At 42.6% G+C, this 21,202-nt stretch overlaps 3 protein-coding genes and 2 long non-coding RNA genes across 5 annotated transcripts; 4 read left to right on the forward strand and 1 right to left on the reverse strand.

Annotated features, from left to right (window-relative positions):
• The first annotated feature begins 1,123 nt into the window (after window positions 1-1,123).
• Window positions 1,124-4,006, forward strand: LOC142897623 (histamine N-methyltransferase-like). The gene is made up of 7 exons (XM_076040079.1): window positions 1,124-1,257; window positions 1,345-1,489; window positions 2,128-2,180; window positions 2,671-2,778; window positions 3,073-3,203; window positions 3,410-3,503; window positions 3,622-4,006. Exons 2-7 carry the CDS (start codon window positions 1,356-1,358, stop codon window positions 3,972-3,974), a joined length of 873 nt encoding a protein of 290 aa, XP_075896194.1. The 5' UTR covers window positions 1,124-1,257; window positions 1,345-1,355; the 3' UTR covers window positions 3,975-4,006.
• Window positions 4,007-5,153: 1,147 nt separating this feature from the next.
• LOC142897691 (uncharacterized) lies at window positions 5,154-8,444 on the forward strand. Its single transcript, XR_012928477.1, has 3 exons — window positions 5,154-5,328; window positions 7,132-7,807; window positions 8,305-8,444. It is a non-coding gene; the product is annotated as an uncharacterized LOC142897691 (long non-coding RNA).
• A 399-nt stretch (window positions 8,445-8,843) lies between these two features.
• LOC142897689 (histamine N-methyltransferase A-like) lies at window positions 8,844-11,497 on the forward strand. The gene is made up of 5 exons (XM_076040188.1): window positions 8,844-8,942; window positions 9,412-9,519; window positions 9,798-9,928; window positions 10,085-10,178; window positions 10,293-11,497. The coding sequence occupies exons 2-5, from the start codon at window positions 9,429-9,431 to the stop codon at window positions 10,628-10,630; spliced, it is 654 nt and encodes a 217-aa protein (XP_075896303.1). The 5' UTR covers window positions 8,844-8,942; window positions 9,412-9,428; the 3' UTR covers window positions 10,631-11,497.
• Window positions 11,498-12,366: 869 nt separating this feature from the next.
• LOC142897562 (histamine N-methyltransferase-like) lies at window positions 12,367-13,984 on the reverse strand. Its single transcript, XM_076039986.1, has 4 exons — window positions 13,450-13,984; window positions 13,208-13,338; window positions 13,036-13,129; window positions 12,367-12,938 (listed from the first exon to the last, which is right to left on the reverse strand). The coding sequence occupies exons 1-4, from the start codon at window positions 13,577-13,579 to the stop codon at window positions 12,598-12,600; spliced, it is 696 nt and encodes a 231-aa protein (XP_075896101.1). The 5' UTR covers window positions 13,580-13,984; the 3' UTR covers window positions 12,367-12,597.
• A 1,308-nt stretch (window positions 13,985-15,292) lies between these two features.
• Window positions 15,293-17,027, forward strand: LOC142897690 (uncharacterized). Its single transcript, XR_012928476.1, has 3 exons — window positions 15,293-15,382; window positions 15,507-16,287; window positions 16,613-17,027. It is a non-coding gene; the product is annotated as an uncharacterized LOC142897690 (long non-coding RNA).
• Window positions 17,028-21,202: the final 4,175 nt, after the last annotated feature.

Consider the following 21,202-nt stretch of genomic DNA (forward strand, 5'->3'; position numbering starts at 1 on the left):
AGTAAAACAGTAAAATCACTGCTGCTTGTTCTTCTTTTGTAATTGACACACTCACTTGGTAATTCACCAAGAAGAAATCAACCATGCAAAAACATATTTTTTTTTGTCTATCACTGCCATTCATTGTGTGTCTGGATTTACGACAACCAGTAAATACAATAGTCCCAGCAGCTGTGTGGGCTCTGCAGTGTTTGAGTTCTGCTCAGCGGGTGGCTGGATTATGTTTTCAACACAATCTGGGAAGAAGAACTGCAGCAGCTGACTGAGTGGCTGACGTGTCGACGTAACCCGAGGCGGCGGCCCGGTGGTGATACGCGAAGCGTAGCGAGAACGACAAAAAGAGAGAGAAAAGAGAGAGTGATGGCCTCCGGTGTGACATTTGTGCGGGTTGCCACCTGTGCAGCCAGAGACGTCAGGTGGAGCTCCAAGACCAAACTCTTTGACAACAAAGACCTCGTTGTTCTACATGTGTGGCCACATTATTCTGCCAGTGTCTCTCCAGCCAGCAACAGTTACACTTTAACTAGCTGTCAATCGATGAGGAGTGTTATGCAGTCAGACTGATGGTTTTGCAACGTGATGCAGCAAGATGTTGAGGACTCAGTGTTGTCCACTTGCCAGCGGCTTTAACCATTAACCTCTTCTACCCATAGATGTCAGATTAGAAATAAACCCGCTCAGTGGAAAATGATATATACATATGTGTGTTTTTCTTATCAATGAACAACTCTGGGCTTTTGTTGACAGGAAGTTTTTTCATTTTGCTTCAGCGTATTGTTCATTCATCTGGTGAATGATAAATGATGAAATAAAAATTGGTAAAAAGAAAGAAGGGTAACAAACTTCTAAATGAGTTTTCCCTTTTGAAATGGAAGAATTCAGATTGTGTATGTGCAAGTTCCACATTTTTATTTAACCTATATTTACCCAGGCAAGCCCTTAAGAACAGATTCTACAAACAAAGTTCTCTCTTTTAATATTTAGATGACATGAAAATGAACCTTTTTAGTGGCCAGACTCGGATCTTTGACAAAGCGATGAGATAAATGACGGGGCCGGCCCGCTGAAATCAGTGAGCGGCTCTGAAAATGGTGCACAGCTGCAGCTGCTTCTGATATGGAAGCAAAGTTCAGCTTGCAACTGTTATGCAATAAGAGGGAGTGGGCCTCACTGGCAGGGGCGAGGGAGGAGTACCAGTGCAAGTTAACAGAGAGCTGAAAGAAACCCCCCTCTGTGTCCACTCTCCGCTGCTCTGAGGTAACTGGACGGCTTCTCGCATGCTTGGAGCGCACGGTTAAATGTGTCCTACTGCTGTGTAACAAGGAATCATTTTTCTTTCCCCAGAGGAATCAACCATGGCCGCAGAAACCAAGCAGTCGTGCTATGAGGGCAGCAGCGTCAGCAGCTTTCAGTTCTACCTGGAACGGTCGGGGGAGCACGAGGCCATTCTACGCTGCGTGCGAGACGTCCTGCCTCGAGAGTTCAAGAGGTAAAAAAGAAACGCTCTGTCGGCGGGGTGGTGGAGGGAGGGGTTTCACAGGATGCTGTGCTCTTGATCGCAGCACATGGACAGGACTGTGTGCACACAAACCAAAACAAAAACCATCACAAAGCGTGATGGGCCAAAATCAGAGAGGATTTTTTTTCTTTTCTTTTGATCGGGGAAACATGCTTGTCAGTGTTAATTTAGACCAGGCATGGGCAAACTATGGCCCAGGGGCCATATGCAGGGCGCAAAACTTTTTAATGCAGCCTAGCAAACTTGAGGAAATTATATTATTAGTCAGTAAGTCTTAAAATAGCTGTACTTTATAATTTTTTTCAATGCTTTAAGAGTCATTTCAATAAAGAGCTAAACATCGTGGGGCTTCAAAGACATTTTATTGTAACGCTTTTGTTCATTAAAGCACATGTTTTGTACATATCCCATGACCTATTTTTCTCCCATGAGGTGGGTCACCGAAACACTCCATGCATCTGCTGCTGTGATTGTTGGCCACTGGTCAAAAAGTTTACCCACCTCTGCTCTCGACTGTGCAGTTACATTAGAAGAGAAAGTCAGTGGGATCGAAACCGACCGACGTATCTGCAACATTTTGCCTCCACTTGTTTTTGTCTTTGCTACAGAACTGGTGCAGATAAAAGCAGCCTGGATGTCCTGGGCGTGGGAAGCGGTGGAGGTATGTCATATTATAATAAATCAATTTATTTATTATGTTTATTCTAAATTTCTTCTTTTTGGAATAATGACGGTAATCGCTACAGTATGTTTACTTTAGACTTTTGTTGAGGCAACAGCAGGTTAATCCCATTTGTAACACCACTGCTCTTTCACACAAGTCGAAGTTTCACGATTTTCAGGATTTTGGAAGGCATCATACACCTTTACCAGCCACATTCATGAGATAAAACACACACTCTGGGTTTCAAAATATCTAATTGATAGAGTAATTAGTGCCAGAGCACATCAGACTGAAAGAACTCTCCCAGTTGTTGAGAACAGTCGGGGATTCAGTGTAAGAACTGCCAAGCGGGTCGCCTGTGACGGAACAAAGAGAGGAGGTTAGAAGGGTCGTCCAGCCTATTGAGCCTGCCGGAATATATGGATGTTTGTGAATGTTTACTTGCACTGAGACTTCTTGTTTTTGCTTTGTTTGTTTGTTTTTTTAGGGCAGGTAGACGTGCAGATGCTCACAATGCTGCAGTCGACCAATCCCGGCGTCCCAATTACCGCTGACATCGTGGAGGGCAGCTCTGAACTCTCAGACAACTTCAGAGGTAAATGGAAATTAGAAGATATCCCTTTTTGCTCCTCTGCCATCGTCGACTTTGAAAAGGCTCAAAAATCAAAATTTCAAAAAAATTATCAGACGGTGGATGGTAGCTGTAGCTGTGTGTAAGGACTATATTTGCTGTCAGGGGAAACATTATAGTACTTGTTGATCATTGCATAACCGCGATGTGTGGAGGCCACCACTTCATCAACCAAGGGAGTGCGTTCTGCAAACGGATCTCCTGTTTCAAACACGGCCTTCTTCTCAGTCAGTTGCCATCGATCCTTTTCTCTCGCAGCTCTGGTAGAAAAGACCCCCAACCTTGAGAAGATCCCATTTGCATGGAACATCATGCACAGTGGGGACTATGAAAAGGCAGTTCAGGCGAAGGGAAACATGAAGAAGTTTGACTTCATTCACATGATTCAGGTATCGGGACACTTCACTTTTCACCAAACTTCACATTGCCCTGGATCAGCCACCAGGCTGTAGCTGGTGTCTTGATTTGTGTGTGTGTGTGTGTGTGTGTGTGTGTGTGTGTGTGTGTGTGTGTGTGTGTGTGTGTGTAGAAACTCTTTTGGGAGCCTTTGCAGTAGTATTTTTCTCAGGGTTCTCCCCAACACTCTCCTAAACAGATGATCTACTATGTGGATGATCTGGCTGACACCATAAAGTTCTACCACAGCCTCCTGAAGAGCAACGGCAGGCTGATGATCATCGTTGAAGGAGGTCGGTCATCTTCTGCGAGGCCATTGCAATCTTTACTTTATCTCAACTCACCAATAAGATTTAGAGGTATATCTTTTCATAATGTGATTTTTTTTTTAAACACACTTACACTGAATAGAAAAAGGTGGCTGGGACACCCTGTGGAAGACCTACCAGAAGGAGCTGTGTGTGGATGCCATCACCCAGTATCGCTCCTCGGGTGAGGTCATCGCCTGTGCCAAGAGCCTGGGCCTCAAGTACGAGGAGCTCCCCGTCCCCAACCAGTTCGACATCACCGACTGCTTCGACCCGAGCAGTCAGACTGGGGAACGGCTGCTCAACTTCATGACGGCCAAAGACAACTTCTACGAGTCGCTGACGCCGGAGATCAGATCGGGCATCCTGGATCTTCTCAGGCACAAGTGCAGCACCGAGAAAGACGGCAGGGTGATGTTTGACAGCAAGCTGAGCTGCATCCTCATTCATGCCTGAGCAATGGAGGTTGTTAAAATAAACATGTCCTTACTTACCTCACGTAGTTTGTGTGTCCTCTTTATGCCTACTTGACATTGAACGTCCTTCATTTGTTGCTCCAGATGGTAAGAATGTCACACCTGGTGAGGTTTGTCTTGTCTTGTTTTTTGTTTTTTTGTTGGTCGTATCATTTCCTGTTTTATTTTGAAAAGAAATTAACTCTCCTCTCGTTTTTAGAGCGGCTTCCTCATGTGTCATCTGAGTGTTTACCCTCATTATTACCGATCGTCTTCAGCCGTTGCCCTTTTCATTTTTAATGCTTCAGAGTTCATCTTACATTCTCCGCTTTTAGGCGGGAGTTGTTTTTATTATGCTTTGGGTCATTGTTCTATTAGGTCTGGTTTTCCTCCTGTCGGAGTGTTTTGTGTTTGCTTAATTTCCATAGCTTTAGTCAGTGTCGTGCGTGCGGTGAGGTTCGTGGCTGGTGAGGCACTGACTTCATCACAATCAGAACTCCACTTTTGTCAAAATATCTTTGAAAAAAAAAATATTTATAAAGGATTGAAATAAAAAAAAAAAAAAAAAAGGATCATGACATTTTGTCTGAGAGTTTCATTCATTCCATATTTGTAGTCATCTCTCTGGTCTAAGGCCAGCGAAGCAGCTGCTTTGTATTTCTCTGAAGATTAAGGCGTTTCCCACCGGAGGCGGCGAAGCTAAAATCAGCAGTGCTCTCGTATTCCATGGATCATGCCACCATCATGTCATGACAGAGGATCTTTTCTCTCTCAACACATCGTTACACAACAACATTTAAAGACTGCTGTCACGATCCTCACCGCTCACAACAACATCACCAACAGACATCAGACGACTGAGTTGACAGCAGCACAGTTTACAGTGGGGCACGCGCCCAGTTCTTTTCTATCAGCTGCGATTACTAGCAGTAGCCACCAGGCGCCACTGCCTCCTCGGTTAAGTCTGTTTGTTTGTTGCGGCAGTCAGCCGATAGGCGTGGTAGCAACCGTTTCTCTGTGTTGCGGCTGTCAGCTGGGGGGTGTGGCAAAAGCCGCGCTTCACCGCAAGTGACGGCAGGAGCGCGGTAGCGTCGCCCCAAGGTGCGCCTTACCAGGTGATCACGATCAAACCAATTGGTAACGCACACGCCAAAAGAAGCAACCTTGCCAGTCTTTCAGAGAGTGAGGAAGAGCCGCAGACAGCAGAAGCGGTCACAAAGTTAGGATAATAAAGCCTATTTTAAACCCTTTTACATCTACGGATCTCCAGAGGGTTTTTATGTTACGATCTTCCTCTTCTAACATCCCGAGCCGGTCGTAACACGAACACTGGACTCAAACAAAAAGGACTACCGGTAAGATCCAGCTTGCAAAATGGGCTTGGTCTACTGGTCTAATCCATGTGTCAGAATTGCAATTGTTTGGGTCTGGGTCTTGTTTGGTTTTAAAATAAACAAAAAGATTTGTTTAATTTGTTAAACAATGAAAATTAAATTGATGTGTTTAAAATTTTGTCAAAAATAATTTAAATAGAATGTTTGCTTTGTTAAAATTATAAAGTAAAAGAAATAAGGGTTTTTTTTCTCTAAAAAATTGTTTTGACTGTGTTCGAGTGCAACACTTGATTTTATTTAAGTTAAGAGAAAAATGCGATTAATTTATTGACAAGAACTTGAATTAAACCTCGCGAAATGGGTTTCATAAAGTGTGAATTTTACTTACATTGGTTGTTTTATTGTGTGTTTAAAGGCTTTTCACCAGCACCTATCCTTAATGACCAGTTGAATAAAAAAGGATTGAGTGAATTCCTGCGCTTTTGTGGAGTCCTTTCCCTTTCAAGTGTGGGAAAACCATGCAACTGTAGAAGACACTTGACAACTACTACTACTGCTGTTGCTATTGTTATGACCGCTTATATCAGTACTATTACAGAATCTATATATGTTCACTTGTCCAGCTTCACAGTGCTGCTGATTCCTCTTCTTCTTCTTCTACATCTACTTCCTACATGCTTTATTACAGAGCTTTGGGTCTGGTTTCCCCAGTGAGTTTCGCTGTGAGATCCACCACGATGAACTGGCCTGTGTGCCGATGTGCAGTACAGGTTATCAAACAGGTTAGGGCAGTGTGAGGAGGAAACATCTGAATCGTCTAAAAGAAAAACAGTAATTAATGTCAACCCTCGAGGGTATGGTTCCCTCAAAATCCATCATCATATGATTTGCTACCCAACCTTAATGGCCTGCTGGCCAAATGCAAAAGCGCATGTTCTGAATTTTGGTAGTTTTTTGAAATGTGAAATGTTCCTGTGCTTTGACTTGGTGAGCTCATTTCATGCGCTGCCACTGATCCACTGAATTGTCTCGGTGTAGGAAGTGGTGGAGGTTGGTGAGAATTTTAGCAGAAGAATCAATCACTTTTATCGTGAAAATCTTCTCTGGTAGATTGTCATTGGTTTTTGTTGCAGCAGTCGGCCATGAATTGGGGCAGTCGGTCTTGTTTGTTTGGTTGTGCTGGTTTGTGCTGCAAAAACATTCATTTGTGCTGCTTTAGTTTTTGAGATATTAAAGATTATTGCAAAGGTCAACTTTAGGGCACCAGGACCCCCAACCACAACCAAATGTCCAAATGAAACCAAAATGGTCTCATTTGTTTGTTTGTGCAATAATCTGTAATATCTCAAAAACTAAAGCAGCATAAATAAAGAAAAGAAATCCGCAAAAAACAGCACAAATGTAGCACAAACAAGTCAAATGTGGTTATTAAAATCTTTAGTAAAAATCAGTTTAAAATACTTAATTCCATTTAAGTTAAATAAAATACTATTTAAAATATCATTACCTTTACAAAAATAAATACAGTTACCTGAAATGTGTTTCAATATTTTTAACTTTTTGAAAATGCTGAATTTTATTTACATTGGTTTTATTCATTTTGTGTTCAAAGGTTTTTCACCTTCATCATCAATGGTTAAATAAACCAAGACTGAGTGAATTCCTGTGTTTTGTGAAGTCCTTCCTTTGTCAAGTGTGGGAAACCATGGCATTGTAAAAGATACTTGACCGTTTTATTGCCACACATGTTAGAATCTTTGGGTTTCAAAAGCTTTAACAGTATTAATCAGATCAGATTATTTTTGTTTTGCATTATGTTTCTAGGGGAGTTGGATGTGAAGATTCTCAGTCTGATGCAGTCGATGCTCCCTGGCGCCCAGATCACTGCCAACATCGTGGACTGCAGCACTGAACTCACCGACAAATTCAAAGGTACCAAACTGCAGAAGAAGAAAACAGTAAAAGAAAGAGGGATTAAATAAAACTAAAAGGACACACAGGTTCGCTACCCAGTAACGGATGCAGGACGTGGTTCTCAGATAATGAAAGACACAATTTTTATTGAATACAAAGACGGTGAATAAAATCTTTTTTTTTAAAATAAGAACAAACAAAAGCTGGACATGAACCAGTGTGAGGGTGGAAGCTGAAAATAACAAATACAAAAAAACCAAAGTCTCTAAAGTATACTTGTGCACAAAACAAAAGGAAACCACTCCCAAGACACAGCACACCAAACGTGAAGGCTCTCCACCACCACCACACTGGTACTGCCACCACCAGTCTCCACCAAGTCTCCAGTCTCCGCGTGACGCGGTGCGAGGCAGCAGCAACGGGGCGGCGAGGCGTCCCGTCACTGTCACCAAGAGCAGGACGGGCAATCAACACACTAATTAGGTTCATACTGCTACAGACAGATGAAGAAATAAACCTAAGGTGCTGACAAGCCTATCAACCACAGGGTGTTGTGGAACAGCAAGTTTCTGGGACGACACTCACGGTAACAATGTCTCTTTTTCATTGTGAAAGTTTTCTCTTAATATTTTAAAATGCTGCTTTTAAGTAATGTGAAGGAGGCCATAATGTGAAACCTGTGATTTTCACACGAGGAATTACGCTTCCAGTTCCCGAATTGATTGCAGTTACTTGAAAAGATCGGGATTGATTGATCTGGCAATTTGATCCAGTCAGATTAATTTCCTGGGCCGAAAGCCTTTCAAATGGGAGCTGGTCTGAGACGGTAAACACTTGAGATCCCAGCAACTCTTCTTTTCTCAAAAGTCAAAAGTTGCAGGTGTTGTCGGATTATATATATAAGTGTTGTGACAGTGTCTCCTGACATGACAATCATTGCAATGCTTGCATTCCTTCCTATGTGCAGCACCCATTTACAAAAGACAAACCAAAAGTTTATTATTGTTCATTGTTACTATTTGGATGGTTTGGAAAATCATTCTGATTAAATAACAATGACCATATGGGGGGGGGGGGGTGCAGTTTCTTCGCATGGAAGGGATGACAAAAGCAACGCGTGGGTCTTGTTATGAGGGGATCACTGTGCAAGACTTCCGCTCCTACATCAAGCGATCGAGGGAGCACGAGGCCATTCTCCAATGTGTCACAGACGTCCTGCACCGAGAGTTCAACAGGTACAGGAGGACAGACGGAGGACGAGTCCGTGTCCTGCACGTCTCTTCACTTTCACTTTGGTCAAACGATGAATTCTTGCTGGAACTACCTTGAGTTGAGTGAATCAACCTCAGTGAATACTGTTTGATTAAAAATGTATTGCTAATGAACTTGCCAATATTGTCACTATTATTATGATAAGGTGTATTATAAGTGACTGTGTATTCAAAGTCAAACATTTGATTTGAGTTTGCAACATCTGAATTGAATTATGCACCACTGAGAGATCACAGTGCTTGTTAATGCTTCCATAAAATGTGTGTGTTTGTTTAATAATTACTTAATTAAGTCATTAATTAATTGCTAAATGTATTAATGTATTCATTTATTTGCATTGTCTCGACGCAGAGCCGGTTCGGACAGAAACAGCCTGGATGTCCTTGGTGTGGGAAGTGGAGGAGGTCAGTGGTCACCAGCTGCAAGTGGCTACTGAAGCATAAATGATTGTAAGGCGGGTCGCCATGGAATGTTTTGAGATGTACCTCTTAAAGTTAGGAGCACTTCTCTTGATTCAAGTTGGATTAAAATGAGATTTTTTTTCCTCAAGCGCAAAAACCAACACGCTGGTTGAAAAGTACACCGACATACAATTCCCTTTTATTGTCCTTGTTTTTCTGTGTTCTTGCAGCAGCGACTCAGTCGCCGTGGCAGTCTGGTGACTGTTAATGTAAGTGCTCTCAGAGAGTCCTTAAGAGGATCGTGGGTGTTTTGCCCATTAAAACCGAAAGCTGTTGAGTCCATATGTTTAGGACAGGTCTCTGATCCTGCTGGTGACATTTGGAACAGATTGAATATATTGCTGAAAGGTGAAACGTCCTCACGATGACCTTGACAATTGACCGGCCAATGTAAAGTTAAAAGTAGCGGCCGACGGCTTGTGCTTGACCACAGTGGTATTTCTCTCTCCCTCGGCAGGGGAGGTGGATGTGCAGATGCTCACTGAGCTCCAGTCCGAACTCCCAGGCGTTCCCATCACGGCTGAAATCGTGGAGGGCAGCGACAAGCTAACCGGCTACTTCAGAGGTAGTGACACATCTTTAACAGCGCCACCTTGTGGTGAACTTAAGCAGGCTAATTTTATTATCTGTGCGGATTCAGCAACAAGACTGAAAAAAAAAAAAAAAAAAAGCAACAGCAATTGTGTTGTTGTTGTATTGCTGGATGTTGTTTTGACATGACACGAAATGTATTGGGTTTTTTACGAGTGATGACGTCATAACTGTAGTCTGAAGGTCCTCCTTTGAAAAAAAAAAAAAAACGAATTCAGAAATGAGTTGTTTTTTTTTTATTATATTTGACAGCTTTACTTGCCAAGACCCCAAACCTTCAGAAGATACCGTTTGCTTGGCATCCCATGACGAGTGCAGAGTACATAAGCCAAGTTAAAGCGCAGGGGGACGCCAAGAAGTTTGACCTCATACACATGATTCAGGTGCTGGCTCAGCTTCACAGACTTTGACACAAACAAAGCACTGTTGTTCGCTGTTCTGTTTGCGTCGTATCAGGGAGAATCCTCCATCAACACACCTACACGTACACACTGCACAGTGTTTGACTTCCTGTGCTCTTGTGCCCTCTTTGCACGCAGATGATCTACTATGTGGACGACCTTGCCGATACAATCAGCTTCTACCACGGCCTCCTGAAGGAGGACGGCAGGCTTCTGATTGTCCTCGCTGCACGTAGGTCCATCCCCCTTCTGGTCAAGGGAGACTCTGCATGCGTCCGTCTGGACAGCAGGACTCATTGGCTCGTTTATTTGCTGATCTGTCCACTGTCAATCCTTCGCTTGTCAGAAAACAGCGGCACAGGCATTTTGCAGAAGGCGTATGGTGAATATCTCCCCAAGACCCACTCAACTGCCGGGGTTATTTCCTGCCTGCAGAACCTTGGTCTCCGGTACGAGGAGCACTTCATCGCCAACTCCACTGACATCACCGAGTGTTTCAGCCCAAGCAGCCAGACCGGAGAGCGCATGCTGAGTTTCATGACAGCCACCGACCACTTCCATGAGTCCTTCACACCGGAGGTCAGGGAGGGCATGCTGGGGCTTCTCAGAAAGAAGTGCAGCACTGAAAATGACGGCAAAATATTCTACAACAGTGACCTGACATGTATCGTTGTTTATTCTTAACTTCATATTCTAGCTGATCTGTAGCAAGACCAGCCTGCTTACTTTATGTTGTTCAGTCAAATAGATTCCACCCCCCACCTATCTGATGAAACAGTAATTCTTAAGTTATTTCTTTTCAGATTTTTCCAAAAGCAATCATTCATTTTTCTTAATTGTATTTTATAGTGAAGCTGTTTTAAAACAATGACAATCAGTTGTTGGTTTAGCCGTTTTTGTTTCAAACATGAAGTGACAGAAAAATCTCTTCAACAGCAACGCTTGCACAAACCAATTGATTCAGAGACAGTATTTCCTTTCTTCCATTCATGCCAGACCTCATGGAAGGACCACACTCAAGCAGCTTTTTGGTGTGACTTACCTCTTGTCAGAGTCCGAGCTTAAACACATACACTATGTCATCAATCAGACTGTCCCGTGCCTGAGGCGAGAGGCTTCAGGTGCAGCTTCAGGCCTCCCCAAACCAGCCAGCATGCCTTTTTTTTCCCCCCTTTTGCCCTGCAGTCATGACCAACAAGAGGTGTTGCCTTCGAGCCTGCGGCCAAACTCAGTGGGAGTCAGCTGAATATCCTGGAGCACACTTGGAGCCTGTAGCTGAGGGAGGAAACTGGAGAGTTGGCCGTCTAGTTGTGGATACAAACAGTTTTTTTTCTTCTGCCTAATTGTTATCCACAAATACATCCAGTGACAACATGCAGAAACCTTTTTCAATGTAGTATGTAAAAAAAAAAAAAAAAAAAACTACTGAATTCCTGAAAACAAATGTCTAAACTGTATATTTGTGCAAAACCCTCATTTATATTTTAGAAAATAAATACTTCAATAAATACTACAAATACAAATGCAAACACTTCTAGGTGGAAAGGGAACTGATGAATAATAAATATTTACTGATTGTGTTTTGCGTATTGTGTTTAACAAATGGTGTGCAAACAGAGGAGGGAATGAGTGCAAGGAAACAAAAGGCACACGACAACAGTCACTGTCTTCACTTTCAAGGAGTTAGAGGTAATATTACTAGCGGCACTACAAAGGCAACAATCTAGTGGAGTGGAAGAAACCACACAGTGCACATTTTAATTGGGCAATCCAGCTGTCAATACGCGACCATGTGTGAGTTTAGTGAGTGAACTTTGGGTGCTTCGGCAATTCGGTCCAGCTGGTGGTCATCATCAGCTCATCACCACTCAGTGCCAGAGCTCCAGTCGGAGCTGCACTTTCACCTGCTTTGTTTAGCCTGTGAGCTGGTACGATGACATGGAGTAATGGTTTCTTTTTCCGTCAGGTCTTGCAAGATAATAGGTATCTATGTTGAACATTTATACAGGACATTCTCTCAACGGTGTGACATCCGCTCGCTTTCTCCTTCTGAGTGCCGTGACAATCTGCCGCAGACGTGGACGCTTCGGAATGTCGCCCTCATGTGGCGCTAAAGAAGAACTACACCCGTAAGTCAGTGACAATGTAGCACAACGACCCGCATGTACAGTATGAACGACTTGTGGCGGCATGACTTCGGCCGACACGTGGGAGAGCAAAATGCAGTTAATACAAAATGACTAATGCATATATATATATATATTTTTTTTTTTAAATGAGCAAATAGGGAAACGAAAAACTAGGAAAGTGTGATTTACATTACATGTTGAATCTGTTTAAATATCACAAGCTTGACAAACACCAAAGAATGAATACAGATCTCGTTGCTTCAGGCCAGGAGATTCTTGAGGAAGATCTTTAATCTTATTGAACGTGAGATTTTGTCCAGGGTAAACAACAACAACAATAATTTTATGCAGTAATAATAATACTACTATTAAAAAAACAAAAAAAAACTGCTTCATTTCTACAAAAGTGAAGAGACCCTAAAGCACGTTGATTAGAGCAAGTTTGCAAGTAAAGTTTGCAAAAAGCAACAGGCACCATCTCTCTCAGCTTTAATCAAAACATTCTTTAATTGCATCTCTGTCTCAAGCACAGACAAGAATGCAACCGATATTGTTGTTCAGTAATATCCTGCCGTCCTTTTCAGTGCTGCATTTGTTCATCAAGAGGTCGAGCATGCCCTCTCTGACCTCTGGTGTGAACGACTGGTAGAAATGATCCTTCTCCATCAGGGTGCTCAGCAAACGCTCTCCCTTCTGGCTGTCTGGATCGAAACACTCGGTGATGTCAATGTTGAAAGGGATGGTGTGCTCCTCGTACTCCAGGCCCAGGCTCTTCACACAGCTAATAACATTTGTTGCCGAGTGGTTGTTCTCATAGTACTCATTACTGTATGTCGTCCAGAGGATGTCCATGCCACTCTTGTCTGAATAAAAAGGTAATCAGCTTTTGACAAGTTAGAAGTAGACTGAGTAACATGTTTGCAAAAAAAAATCCCCCCAAAAAAATGTCCATCTACTAACCTGCTTCAAGTATGTTCATCAGTCTGCCGTTCTCCCTCAGAAGGCTGTGATAGAAACTGATGGCGTCGGCAAGATTGTCCAAATAGTAGACCATCTGTTAGAAAACATAGGACTGAAGTTTTTAGTTAAAGTTGAAATCAATGAGAGCCATAAAAAAAGAAATCCACAGTACCTGAATCATATGAACGGAATCAAATTTCTTAACGTCTTTCTGTGCTTTAACCTGCCTCTCATAGTCTTCATGGCGCATGACGTGCCAAGTAAATGGGATCTGCTGAAGGTTCTGATTGTTTGCAACCAAGGCTGTGAGTCAGATGCAGAAACCAGAAGGGGAACCAGACGAACCACAGTTATTTTAGGTGTTACAAACGATCGTAGAGAGGGTAAAAAAAACAAAAAAAAAACAGTCGACACCTTTGAAGTCCAGTGTGAGTGCAGTGCTGCCCTCCACGGCCTCAGCGGTGATGGAGGCTTCAGGGGCTGCGGCCTGCAGCATGAGGAGCAGTCCGACGTCCATCCCACCTGAGGCAGTGCAGGGAGCCATGTTACATTATTTGATTATATGGGAAGCTGTGTTTTTAAGTGTATTAATCTATCTTTTCACTGAGAAAGTACAGGTTCAAAATAAAATGTAAAGATTATTTATTATAGAGTCACGGGCATGACATGAATTTTAAATATGAACGTCTGTCAAGGCCATGTTCAGGCAGTCCAAGAAATAATGTTATTACGTAAATAAATTACACCAAATAAAGCCTCATGTCAGCTGCAATTTTCTCCTCGCAGGTCACAAAAAACAAAAGCATACACATATAGCGCAAATTACTTTTTCTGTGTAATTTTCCCAAGATAGAAACTTTTTAAGTAAGCCTCAATTCTCAGTGACTATAAAAACAAGTTCAAGATATGTCAAACAATAAAAATTCTTCCAACACATAAAACTGCCTTGATAAGTAGTATCAAGTAGTAGTAAGTAAACTAATATATACATATTTGAAGGCTGACATGTTTTTTTTTTATAATAACCCTTTCTTTTAAAAAGAAAACCAATGATTTATTTATTAATTAATTTGTTTATTTGTGTATCCATCATCTATCATTCTATCATGCATGAATTTTATATAGTATATTATATATATATATATATGTATATATATATGTATATATATATATATATATGTATATATATATATATATATATATATATATATATATATATATATATATATACATATATATATATATTATATAGTTAAAAATTTCAGGATTACAGATGAAATTTCGAGATTAAAATCTAAATTTTAATTGTGTGAATAAGGTCACATTTTTCAAGTCGAAATCAAAATGAAAAAATACTGTGGGAAGAACAGAAGAACCTCACAAGGCTTGCACACAGAGCATTTCATCATTAATCACAAAATCAAAATTTTGACTTTAATCTCAAAATTTTGACTTTAATTTTGAAAAGTCATCTTCAATTTTGAAATGAAAATCTTCATCTTGTAATCATTTTTTTCCCCTTGTTGTGACCCTTAATCCTCTTCCGTACAGATAGATAGATAGATAGATGGATAGATAGATAGATAGACAGCTAGCTAGCTAGCTAGCTAGCTAGCTAGCTAGATAGATAGATAGATAGATATGTTGAGTCTCTGCTTTTCTCTTTTGTTTGCTCCAGGAGAAATGGACGTACAGATGCTCACTCTGCTCCACTCTTTGCTCCCTGACACCCAGATTACGACTGACATTGCGGAGGGAAGTATTGAATTGTCAGATGACTTCAAAGGTAAATTTCCACCGCTGGGATTCAGTTGAAAGAGACGTCAAGAGATATTCTATGACTTGGTGTCTTTGTGATGTGTGATTTGATACATCCTATTATTCTGATTCTATTATTCTCCCTTCTCTTAACTCAGTTAAGCTTAGAAAGAAAAAAATAACTTCTGTGTTGCATGTCACAAACTGCAGGCAATTGATGTTTTTTTTAATTAATTTATTTTATTTTTTATTAAATATCATTCCTGATAAACTTGTTTTTGTCCTGTTTTCACTTCTGTCTTGCAGCTTTAGTCGCCCAGACACCCATCATGCAGAAGATCCACATTAACTGGCACCTCAGCAGCAGCGAAGAGTACATAAGGCAAGTTAAGGCCATGGAAGATGTGAAGAAATTTGACTTCATACACATGATCCAGGTACTGTTTACTTGCTAGTGGTGGTGAATGAATTTGGCACTTTTAAGCGGCCACTTGATATGTCGACTATGTCGACGATCTCGCCGGCACTACAAAGTTCTACCACAGTTTTCTGAAGAGCAACGGCAGACTAATCATCGTTCTTGACTCTGGTGAGTGAATCTTCAAAGCTGAAGTCAAAATAAGATCGTCATTGGATCCAATTTATTTAACAAGGCTGACAAAAAACAAAATCAATGAAAGGCATTTTTCTTTTTCTTCCTTTCATCTGCTCAGAGAACGCAGGTCCAGATATCCTGTGGAACGCATTCCACAATGAATTCTGCGCCGCCAACCTCGGAGCAGAATTCACCTCAGCCCACATCACAGAGTGTCTCAGCAATCTGGGCCTCAGGTACAAGAGGCACGTCATCCCCAACACCATCGACGTCACCGAGTGTTTCAACCCCGGCAGCGAGATCGGAGAGAATCTGCTCAGCCTGGTGACGGAGAGAGAGAGAGCTTTTCTGAGGCTTTCAGCCCGGAAACCAGAGCGAAGATGTTGGACGTCCTGAGAAACAAGTGCAGCACTGAAGAATGCGGCAGGCTTCTCTTCAATTGTGAGCTTAGCTGCTTTGTTGTTTTCCCTTGACTATGTTGAAGGTTCCATGAAATGTAGCAAGCGACACACCACATATTTATACTATCAAAGTTTCTCTCTCTCTCTCTCTCTCTCTCTTTCAATTTGTATTTCAATTATATACACTGCTGTTATTTTGAGAGGAAGTAGGTGCAATTGAGTATACAGGTTGTTTTTTTTCTCCTGGAAATATAATAATTATAAGAACGTCAACCATGATGTCTGCAGGAGGCTATCGTGGTTGTTATAGCTGATGGCCAGTAATGATGTAATAGCATACAGAATGTGAATCTGAGTACATTTTATGTTGTTTGGGTTGTGATCTGGCATAGGGTTCCAGTACCATTGAGCAGGCCGGTTGGGACTCGACCTGCTTAGAGGCAGATTTGTCTGATTGGAGGCACCTGGGCCTGGTTCACTTCCTGCATAAAAGCCCCTGCCCCCTCAAGATCACATTTGCACTTCTGACATGGCACGGTGTTGTTTCCACTCGCCTACATCACACTGGGTGGGTGTTTATGCTCACCTCTTTGAAGAAGTGAGACCTTTCTTTCTTGCACCGAGCTGAAGAGGAAACCGTTTGATCCAATCATCTGTGGATACAACAAAACGGTGTGTGTGAGTGTGTGATCAGACACACACGAGACCAGTTCAGTGTTTTGACCCTCGTTGGTTCCATTCCGTCAGCATGTTGAATGAAGGAAGTGGGGATAGTAAGCTGCTACAGTGCCGAGTTGCTCATCCTGTTTTTGGCTCTTTCTAGGCAATGCAGCACTAAAAGCTGACACTTGTGACCGGAGCATCACACGCAAACAAAGTGTATCAACTTCAAAGTTTAACTAATTTATACATTTAGTAGACTGACATAAAGCCCTTTAATGAGGATGGAGACGAATAGCACGTTAGAATATTTGTGAAATGGAGAAGAAAAGAAAAAAAAACCTTTGGCTTGCGGTCTTATGTTAGGTTTTCTCCTCCTGCAAAATGACCTGACAGGCATTTAGAGCAGGGTAAATTTACATCTTAGCCAGACAGACTCCATCAGGGCTTCAAGCATGCAACAGGTAATACAAGTGAGTGCTATCGTAGCTCACACAACAGAAGCAAAGCGTGTTAACACTGACGGGTATCCCACTTGTTGGGAGGGCCTCTCATCACACGCAAGACAGGAGCGACCAGTCAAAGTGTGTGTGTGTGTGTGTGTGTGTGTGTGTGTGTGTGTGTGTGTGTGTGTGATAGTTTTATTATTGGTATTGAAAAACTTTGTAGTATGTCTGTGAAAATAAACAAATAAAGGTAGCAAACGTTCATCATAACAAACGGAACCCATCCGTCCATTTTCCATGCCCGCTTCGTCCCGAGCTCAGGGTCACGGGGGTCCACTGGAGCCTATCCCAGCTGTCTTCGGGCGAAGGGTTGGTAGGTAGTACCGAAAGGAAGAGCAACCTTCCACACCCCTCGACGCTATTTGCTGTCTGTCCAGCAGGTGGCGGTGTAGCACAGGTCAGCCTTCTGTGTGCTCCGTGGCGGTAAGTCCAGCAGATGGCGCGCTGATCCAGGGGATCTCGCGCATTGACGCTGCAGCCAACTTTTTTTTTCTCGTCCACCTCAACTGCGACAACACCTCGTCCGCCTCGAACCTTCCGAACCTTCCCGGTGCCCGGGGCCCGGCCCGGAAGGGCAAGCCGGTCCATCCGGCCCGGCGGGCTTCCAGGCAGCTGCAAAGGCCGCGTCTCAGCCGCGGGCGCCTGCCTTGTGCTGCTCGCGAGATATCCCGCCCCGAACGCCCAAGGTCTCGTCTCGAGCCATCCGCCAAATGTATTCTGGCTTGCTCATTTAGCTCATTAGCTTTAATAGATCAGTAATTGAAATTCATCAGAAATTCCTGTCAGCCAAACTCCCCGCTGGTGTCGGTGGGCTTCCGGCACCTGCTCAGGCTCCATTACCGGGGGTCCTCGCTGGGCCCCTGTCGTGGCGCGGAGTGACAGAGCATTAGTCACTGAGATAATCAACCTCGAGACACTGCTCGCCGCTAATGCACCTCAAGAACTGTTTACCCCGCGCGCCAGTTGGCTTTTTTTTTTTTTCTTTTTTTTTTTTTAAATCTCGAAGGAAGTTGGCCGCCAGATAGGTGCGATGGAACGATCGCAGATTTACCTTGTTTCCCAGTGATTGATCACACTCAGAAGTGCGGAACAGCTGGATGTTGTTGCATAGTTAGCTGCACATTGTCACTGCTTACTGTCTGCCTCTCGCACGTTACCTGCAATAACAAGCGTTTGACATGCAATGAAAGTCTCTCTATCATTTTTTTGTTTTTCATCCTACACTGCCTTGGAGCACATGCACATTAGCACATTTAGCCCTCTGTTTGCAGCCACCAAAAAAAAAAAAAAAAAGTCATCTTTGTTAGCTTCCTGCTAGAACTGTTGAACGCGTTTTTGGAAGGGGATAAAAAAAAAAGAAAAAAAAGCTTTATTCAGCGTGAGATTGACAGCTCATGAGTGGACAAGAGCAAGTCTGTCAGTTGTTGAGTATGTCGGGTCCGCCACTCAATCCTTGAAAGAAATTTCCCAAAGATAACTCAGAATGGTGTTGCCCATGCAAAACACCATAAAATGTAACAGACTTCATCCCTGCTCTCAATTTGCTGGGGTTTTTTTTTCCAGGAAAAACAAAATGTTGCATTTGTATATTCCTTTTTTTTTTTTTTTTTTTTTTAATGCGGCAGTTCTCTCCACGCGCGACCGGAGGCGTCTTATATCAGGCATGGTGTCATTGTGCAGACCTTCCTGAGACCAGAGCGGGACACACGCTGGCCCTAAAATACATCACCACACTTTAATGGGCAGCAACAGCGGCCGGGCCTTGAAATACAGCTCTGACACCGATCCTGTAAATGGCCGTCCTCTGCAGCGTATTTCATCCTGGAGAATTAGACCTGTTTAGCAGCCGCTGCTGAATCACAGCTGCCCACCACCGATACAGCTGAGCCAAGCACAATAAGCCCCTTTGACTGACAATTCTTCAGCTTGTAAAAAGAAAGAAAGGGGGGTAAAAAAAAAGAAAAGAAATGTATCTTGCTTGAAATTAAATCTCCACGTAACGAGGTGAGAATTGCTGCCGCACAATTTGCTGTTTTCCTGTCTAATAAGTCAAATTTATTTGCAGAGTAAGTAGTAATGCTCACACAAAGCAGAAAATAAGTGAACACAAGACAGGATGCAGGGAGAGTCAGAGTGCAGTCAGTGTAAACCAGTTGCCTGTGCAGATACAATTTAAGATAATATATTGAAGGAATAAAATAAGTGCATGTTGATTGAAAGTTCAGACGCAACACCAGCGCCAAACAAAAAACACCACTAATTGGCTGAGAGTGTTCACATTTTGATAAGTAACATCACCCAGTGCACCTAAAAAAAAACTACATTGACATTATTCTGCAGTCTAGGCCTTTAGTTGAGCTACAAGTGCTATTGAACTCATATGGGGTGAAAAAAGTTAAGTTGAACCAGAAACAAAAAAACAGACCACTTCTGAAGAATTCCATATGTGCCTGACAAACGCTGATAACAATTTGGAGAAACAACTCGATGCTGACTCTAAGCCATGCTCTTTTAAGCCCATATTAGCTCATTTGATGAAAGCAAGAGAGGGTCTCCCTGTCACTCACTCACTCCGTCGACTGCGGGGGCTCCCGAGGGTGAGATCGTCCTTAATTGCACCCTCTGACGTTTGCCCCCCCGCCCCCGAGTTCTCCACACGGGGTGCAATCCTTTGGTGTCTGTGCTTGTAACTTAGTGTTGTGGGATGTGAGGGAAGAAGAAGGAGAAAAAAAGAGGAAAAAAACACACACACAAGAAAAGGGGAAAAAATGTCAGTTGTTTATCTCATGAAGGCACCGAGGAGTCGGTGGACTCATGCGTCTGTTTCATGCAATGGAATAAAATGTGGTCACTGAGGCGCCTGTATGATGAACTGGTACTAAATTTAGATTTTTTTTTTTAAACTAAGAATGGGCTAAATCAGTATTTTCCCTGATGCATCAATACGATTCCAAGTGCACTAAATGTCAGTTAGCCCAAGACTTGGCAAGCCAGCCATCTAACAGCACACCATGGCATCACATTAGTATTTTTCCTTGACCGATCTTACTGTGCAACTTTGACGATTTATTTGTCAATTTGCTTTGTTGCGCACATAGTTTGTTCAGACCACGGTACATCTTAAATGTGTGAGGAAAATGTGAACACGTAGCGGATATTTTACTCCAACAGATGGAACTGGTGGGACTATTTTTTGTAAATTTTTACTTTAGACTTGTTGTAGATGTGTGTCTTGCTGTGAATGTGGAAGAGAAGGCGATTGCTAAATTGAGATTTACTACATTCTGCAGTTATGGCCGGGGAAATGTGGGTCTGTCTGCCTGGCCTGTCATTCTGTTGGGATTTAATTAGTCCGGGATCTTGAGCAAAAAACAAAACAAAACAAAAACACACACAAAAAACAAAACAAGTATAAAATGACTTTTTCCATGTTGAAGGTCTTTAGTGATGCTGCTGTTCTCCAGTAAAAATTATATTCCAACTGCAACAACGTCCCGAATTCAAAACGCTCCTCCGGTGCTATGGTGATTATCTCCGACTTCAGCGGAGGCCTTATAAAATCCTTCCAAGTTAAACCCTGTCGATGGTATCTGCTGTGCTTTATAGCTGTTATTACCGAAGCTGATGTCTGCCTCTCCTGCAGCTATTCAAGTAAACAGACGCAGGACTCGCTCTGGAAAAGTCATCATGACACAGAGCAGTCCGGCCACAAGTTAATTCCAGCGGCAGGGGGATATTTGTACTTAATCCCCGTCACGAGAAAAAGAAAAATAAGACTTTACATTTCCCAGCAGATCTGCCGGGGCTTTATTATTCTGCAGTGCATTAATCAAGTGGTATCTTCTCTTTTATTAAATGCCATTTCTAGCTCAAGTCCACAGAGTGGATTGCTCATATCCTTTCTCTCAGGGGCGTGGGCTTGATTGTGTGCAGGAAATGGGGTTGAAGGCTTTGGATTTTTATTTAATGTTTAGGTCCCCCGGGGGGGTCACCCCCGCCGTATTAACGTCATGTGATCAGGGTCCTGGGGTCCCTCCATTTCTGTGGCCTGCTGTCGTCATCGGCCACACTCATGAGGATCCAGTTTTAAAAACTTTTAAAAAAAAAAGAAAGAAAGAAAGAAAATGCCAGAACTCCAAGAAAGAGGCTGTTTATCTTGACAGAATAAGTCACTTGAGAGCTTGTCCACTTTGATCAGGAATGAGGGCACTTTATACTTTATGTATTTACTTATTTATTCATTATTT

This window comes from Nelusetta ayraudi, unplaced genomic scaffold, assembly GCF_046127955.1.
Source record: "Nelusetta ayraudi isolate G7.1 ecotype Tasmania unplaced genomic scaffold, CSIRO-AGI_Nayr_v1 ptg000060l, whole genome shotgun sequence".
NCBI classification, from domain to species: domain Eukaryota; kingdom Metazoa; phylum Chordata; class Actinopteri; order Tetraodontiformes; family Monacanthidae; genus Nelusetta; species Nelusetta ayraudi.

Bases quoted from the DNA above. Each gene is read 5' to 3' on its own strand.
- LOC142897623 (XM_076040079.1), top strand. From the start codon at position 1,356: ATGGCCGCAGAAACCAAGCAGTCGTGCTATGAGGGCAGCAGCGTCAGC. The intron at 2,181-2,670 runs GTATGTCATATT...TTGTTTTTTTAG, and splicing joins GGGCGTGGGAAGCGGTGGAG to GGCAGGTAGACGTGCAGATG. The intron at 3,504-3,621 runs GTCGGTCATCTT...TACACTGAATAG, and splicing joins GATGATCATCGTTGAAGGAG to AAAAAGGTGGCTGGGACACC.
- LOC142897689 (XM_076040188.1), top strand. From the start codon at position 9,429: ATGCTCACTGAGCTCCAGTCCGAACTCCCAGGCGTTCCCATCACGGCT. The intron at 9,929-10,084 runs GTGCTGGCTCAG...CTTTGCACGCAG, and splicing joins ACCTCATACACATGATTCAG to ATGATCTACTATGTGGACGA. The intron at 10,179-10,292 runs GTAGGTCCATCC...TTCGCTTGTCAG, and splicing joins TCTGATTGTCCTCGCTGCAC to AAAACAGCGGCACAGGCATT.
- LOC142897562 (XM_076039986.1), bottom strand. From the start codon at position 13,579: ATGGCTCCCTGCACTGCCTCAGGTGGGATGGACGTCGGACTGCTCCTC. The intron at 13,339-13,449 runs GTGTCGACTGTT...TCTGACTCACAG, and splicing joins ACTCACACTGGACTTCAAAG to CCTTGGTTGCAAACAATCAG. The intron at 12,939-13,035 runs GTTAGTAGATGG...CTTTTTATTCAG, and splicing joins GATGAACATACTTGAAGCAG to ACAAGAGTGGCATGGACATC.